At 39.4% G+C, this 5832-nt stretch overlaps 1 protein-coding gene across 1 annotated transcript in view; it reads right to left on the bottom strand.

Annotated features, from left to right (window-relative positions):
- The window catches only part of LOC102848680 (glutathione S-transferase A1-like), a 24448-nt gene extending 18616 nt beyond the window's left edge, over positions 1-5832 (bottom strand). The window contains exon 1 of the mRNA XM_006902813.1: positions 5746-5832. Coding sequence (XP_006902875.1) covers positions 5746-5832 — 87 coding nt within the window. The remainder of the gene's footprint in view (positions 1-5745) is intronic.

The raw sequence follows: 5832 nt of genomic DNA, 5'->3' as shown, positions 1-5832 counted from the left end.
GAGGGTAGAGAGAATAGTGCAACAATGAATGAATGGAAACCCAAAATCTCTGTAAATGTTTATGAAAATTAATAAAATATAGAAAAAAAAAGAAAAGAAAATTATATTTCTGACTTTGTCAAGAGGAGAGTGGTGGTGGTCATTTGGGATACTACTGTAATTCATGAAAAGGCATGGCTCATTCCTCAAGGTCTCATTCATCTCTTTCCTGAGATTAGATAAGGATATGGCTGTAAAAATGTGTAGGAGGGACTGAGACTTGGGAGTTTGCACATTTGAAGTTTGCATGTTGTTGTTCTAATGACCAATTTAAGACTATATTGCCAAATGACCTCTATTTAATTTTATCATCCCATTCCACCCACACTTCATCAATATATGTAATACCAATATAGCTTCTAGTTGTACATACAGCTCCTACTATTGCAACTCAGTAGTTTCTCTCCTTCAAAATATGGGCTATTTTCAACCTATAGGCAGAACCGATTATCCAGGAGCCTGGACTATATGAGAAGTGTGGCATCAAGATTGATGGAAGATCTATCAACAATCTGCGTTATGCAGATGACACAACCCTGCTTGCTGAAACTGAGGAGGACCTGAAGTGCCTGCTGCAGAGGGTCAAGGACTGCAGCCTTCAATATGGATTAAGGCTCAATATCAAGAAGACAAAGATTCTCACCACTGGGCCAACTGGCAGCATGAGGATGGACAGTGAAGAGAGATTGAAATTGTTCACAGCTTTAGTTTGCTTGGCTCCAAAGTCAATGCTCTTGGCACCAGCAGCCAGGAAATTAAAAGGTGTATTGCGATGGGGAAGTCTGATGTTAGGGACCTCTCCAAAGTACTGAAGAGCAATAGTGTTACTCTGGAGACTAAGGTGAATCTGATACAGGCCATGGTCTTTGCAATTACTTGCTATGTGTCAGAGAGTTAGACAATGACTAGGGAGGATAGAAGGAAAATTGATGTCTTTGAGCTGTGCTGCTGGAGAAGAGTATTGAATATACCATGGACTGCTAAGAAAACAAACAAGTTCATCCTGAAGACGATTAAACCAGGTTGCTCCTTGGAGGCAAGGATCTGAGGCTTTGTCTGACATACCTTGGACATGTTGCAAGGAGGGACTACTGGTCCTTCGGGAGGGAAGTCATGCTTGGGCAAGTGTAGGGATAGCGCAGGAGGGGAAGACCCTCTATGAGATGGACTGATTCAGTGGCTGGGGTAATCGGGATGAGTGTGCTGGAGACAGTGAGATTGGCACAGGACAAAGCAAGGTTTAGGGCTGTTGTACATAGGGTCACTATGAGTTGTAAGCGACTCGACAGCACATAACTATAAAGACAACAACTAGAGCAGGCTGCCAATCTAAGGAGAAAAATTAAAGAGTCTGGTCTAGTTCCTCTTCAACCAACTCCAAGATAATTATCTTTTATTTATTATTTTACTTCCTGGGTTTGAATCTCAACTTTTTCACTTTATGACCTCCAGCACGAACGTCAAAGTGCCAATATTTTTATCTGAGTATAATTATGGGAGTCATTAGGGAATTTAGTTACAGGTTTAATTACTTGGGCATGGAAAGAAATCAGATTCATGTCAAGGACATATTAAGTCCTTAGCCAAAGTCTGGTGTCATTAGTTTTTCAACAGGTGATGCCATTTCATCATAGAGATTTCTCTCTCTGCATGTTCCACCTCAATTTAAACAATACACATTGGTGAATATTGGAGTTGTTCTTGGTTTGCTTGAAGTAAGTTAAACCTTTGTGTAAATCAGACCTTCCGGCCCACTGGATGGACGCATGGTGGTCAAACAATTTGGCTCTCTCAGGTAGATGAGACCTCTGAGCAATTGATCTTTTTAATAGTAATGCAAAAGATCTAGTAATGCAAAAAGTACCTACTGATGCACTTTTAAAAAATAGGCACAAGGCCAAAAGTCTAAGGACAAAGTTATCAGGAATATGGATTGGATATCAATCTGATTTGTCTTCTTTCTGCCAGAAAAGCTCTGTGAGATGAGTTCAGTCACTTGACATCTCCGAGCTGTAGTTTCCTCACCTATAAAATGGCATAGAACTTACCTTGCTAAAAGCATTACAGTGGTTTTAAAACTATATAGCAGAAGACATGGCTCTGCAATTAAAAGTAGTGGTGGTTATTGTTGTGTGACATTTAGTTGCTTCTGACTTATAGAGTAGCATGTCCCCTAGGGTTTTCCAGGCTGTAATCTGCCAAGTGTGTTCAAACTACCAAACTTTCTATTAGCGTGATTGATGATCCAAAGGGGAAATGTGGGATTCATAATTCCGTAATTTTTAAAAGCATTTGTTATGGCTCTATATAATCTCGCAGGTTAATATTGTTTGTGTTAAGAATCCACAGAATGTCCAGTTTAGACAAGCAGAAGGCATGATGGTGGTCTTTTTGGAAGAGGAGCCAAGGTGAGATGTGCTTGGTGAGGGAGATGTTGCTTTGTGAGGTAGGTGGCAAGGATGGGATTATGCTGGGCTGTCCTTTAGGGCACAGGGCCCTGAGAGCCCTGAGCAAGTTCTCTGCACAGTCCTCATCCCACTACCGCCTTCAGACAAGTAGAGCACGCAAGAGGAAATGTGTGTTTCTTAGTTCACCCTGAAACTCAGTTGAACCATTTATAAGAAGCAAATTCAGCCTGAGGATCTGAACAGACCCCCTTCAAATCACAGAGCTGAAGTCCACTCTGTACTCTAAACAAACTGTTCATTTGCAGAACCTAGAATCTCACTACTAAGATTTTTCTGCTCGTCTGTTTCTTCATATCATTGAGAAAGCATACGTCTAAACAGCCATGAAGCCATTGATAAAATGTAATCCCCAAGTTTAGGTACACTTGTGATGAGGCTGAAGGCAGAAATAACTTATTTCCAGGTTACCTCAATTAAACTTTCCGCTTCTATCCCACCTTACAGGCTGTTCTTCTGAATCTATACATGCCTCACCCTCCAAGGAAACCCTCCCACAGTTCCAGAGTCCCTGTGATCTGAACTGAAAAGTGTTTTACAGTGACTCCTCTAGAGGGCAAGGATGCATCAAAGTCGCACCAGTTTAAACCTTTGGTTGTTGTTGTTATGTGCCATCCAGTCCTTTGCGACTCATAGTGACCCTATGTACAACAGCCCTAGACCCTGCCTCTGACACACCCATCCTGATTACCCCAGTCACTGAATCAATCCATCTCATAGAGGGTCTTCCCCTCTTGCACTGTCCCTCCACCCTCCCAAGCATGATGTCCCTCTCCAAGGACCTGTCTCTCCTCACAACATGCCCAACGTATGTCAGACGAAGCCCCAGAATCCTTGCCTCCAAGGAGTAGCTTGGTTTAACCCTCTCTAGGATGAATCTGTTTGTTTTCTTGGCAGTCCTGTCAGGGTGTCTCCAAGATGTTTTCACTCATTTGAATCACCTGTTTGTTCGTGTCCTCACTATTTGTCAGCTACCCGAGGGCAGGAACTATGTCTGTCTTGTATGTTAGTGTATTCTTGAGGACTTTACACAGATCATGGTACTGAAGAGATTTTCACCAAAATAACTGCTAAAGGAATGCAGCAAATCCCTAACAAACAATTTATGACTGTTTACTCACACTCTCCAAACCCCTCACTTTTGTAGTTTATGTTTAATTACATTTTCTTATTTTATGATTTTATTATTGCATGATTTTATTATAGATTTTTTGGCTATAAATAGAAATAAGTTTCTAGCATATAATGCATCTTACTTGTACCGAAAATCAAGTCTCACTAGCTATCAAGTCACCCTCATTCCATCCATGTTCCTGTTGCTTTCCCCATAAAATAATCTAATGTAAATATCTCACTTCTAACTTCTTTAGTATTTATCTTTAAAACATGAAAACTCTTATAAAATAACTTGAAAAATCATCACACCTATTTAACAATCCTTTTCTAGTATCATCTATGTTAACAGCTTCATCTTGCTTGGATCCACAATTAGCACACTTGGTTCTAGCAGTCAGGAAATAAGGAGACTCATCGCACTGGGAAAATGTGCAGTTAGGAACTTTTCCAAGTTATTGAGAAGCAGTGATGTCAGTTTGAAGATTAAAGTGAGTCTGATTCAGGCCATAGTCTTTCAGATCACTTGCTATGCTTCTGAGACCTGGACAGTGAATAAGGATGACAGAAGAATGGATGCCTTTGAGCTGTGGTGTTGGAGAAGGGCACTGAACATCCCATGGATGGCAAACAGAACAAACAGATATGTTTTGGAGAAGGTATAGCCAGAATGATCTTCAGAGGCAAGAATGATGAGACTTCACCTCACATGCTTTGGGCATATTGCTAGGAGTGGCTGTTCCTCAGAGAAGGACAGGATGCTGGGAAGGGTGAAGGGTTGGAGGAGAGGAAGACCCTCAACCAGGTGGATTTATACAGTGATGGTTCAAATGTGCTTTTGTGTATCAAGAAGTTTGAGGAGGATAGAACAGATTTCTTTTTTTCATGGGGTTGCTATGAGCCATACACTACTTGACATCTAACAACAACAATAATCATCTATGTTCATATTTCAGTTTTTGACTGTCAATGTCATATCAATTGTTTCCAGGGTCTAAATCTAAATCACTTAAGGACCACAAACTAATTTGTTAATGTTAATGTTTATTTTCATTATTTTTGATAGGCCAGGACCTTAACATTTTTATTCAGTCAAGTATTTGTTTTTTCCTTAATAACTAGAATTGGTTTTAATTTTTAAAGATTAAATTTACTGAGAAGTAAGTTACTAGAAAGGCACTCTTTATTCAGTAAACTGATCCTGTGAGGGTTCACAAATATAAACGCCCACTTAACTTCATCATAAGAATTGAAGATACAGAAGAATTCCAATACCCTGAGAAGTTCTTTTCTAAATCTTGATAGTAAATCTTCCATGTCTACTCTCAGGCCACAACAAATAGGCTTCTAATCAGTCTGCATTTCCTTTTTGTAGAACTTCTGAATGGAATTTAAAGTGGAATGATACACCATGTATTATTTTTATTATTTTGTGTTTAGTCTCTTTTACTAGTCTGATTTTGAGATCTAGTAACTTATTCTTTTAAAACTGCTAAGTTGAATTTTATAAGACTTCCTAAACACAAAAACCATGACATTTGAAGATAATTTTACTTCCTCCTTTAAAATCTAGATGCCTTTTACTGTTGTATTATTGTTTGTTTTTTTGGTGATTTTGTGTTTGTTTGTTTTTAAAATTTGGGTTGTGTTTGACTTTTTTATTGCTTTTCTTTGGGCTTAAGTTCTTTGCCAAGAACTCCTAGTACAGTTTGAGTAAAAGTAGTGACAATGGATATCTTTATCTTGTTCCTGATGTTAGAAGCCAGTCTTTCACAACTAAGTATGACGACATATGGCTGAGGGCTTACAGGTCATAGGCTGCCTTTCACAGGATTCAGAAATTCCATTGAGTTGATTGATAGTTGTTGTGAAAAGATGTTGGATTTTGACAAGGGATTTTTCAGCATCTTTCAAGATGATTATGTGGCTGTTATCCCTTGTACAGTCAATCTGTTGTATCAAATTAATTGCTTTGTATATATTAAACCAACCTCACATTGTGATGCTTTTATTTAAGGCAAAACCATCGACAGGTTATCCCCAATAGTAATCTCTGGCTTATACAAGGAAATCACTTCTGTATAGAGAATTTTAGATATCCCCTACCATGACCTACCCCAGAACCTACCTCCACTCCAGCTGCAGCCAAGAGCCACCGGATGGCTTCCATCCGACCACGTCCATTGAAGTAATGAAGCTTGGGTTTCTCTGTCAT

Source organism: Elephantulus edwardii, unplaced genomic scaffold, assembly GCF_000299155.1.
Source record: "Elephantulus edwardii isolate Elephantulus edwardi_28Jun2011 unplaced genomic scaffold, EleEdw1.0 scaffold00455, whole genome shotgun sequence".
Classification (NCBI taxonomy): domain Eukaryota; kingdom Metazoa; phylum Chordata; class Mammalia; order Macroscelidea; family Macroscelididae; genus Elephantulus; species Elephantulus edwardii.
The sequence above is the reverse complement of the archived record's forward strand: the minus strand, read 5'-3'. Positions and strand labels throughout refer to the sequence as shown.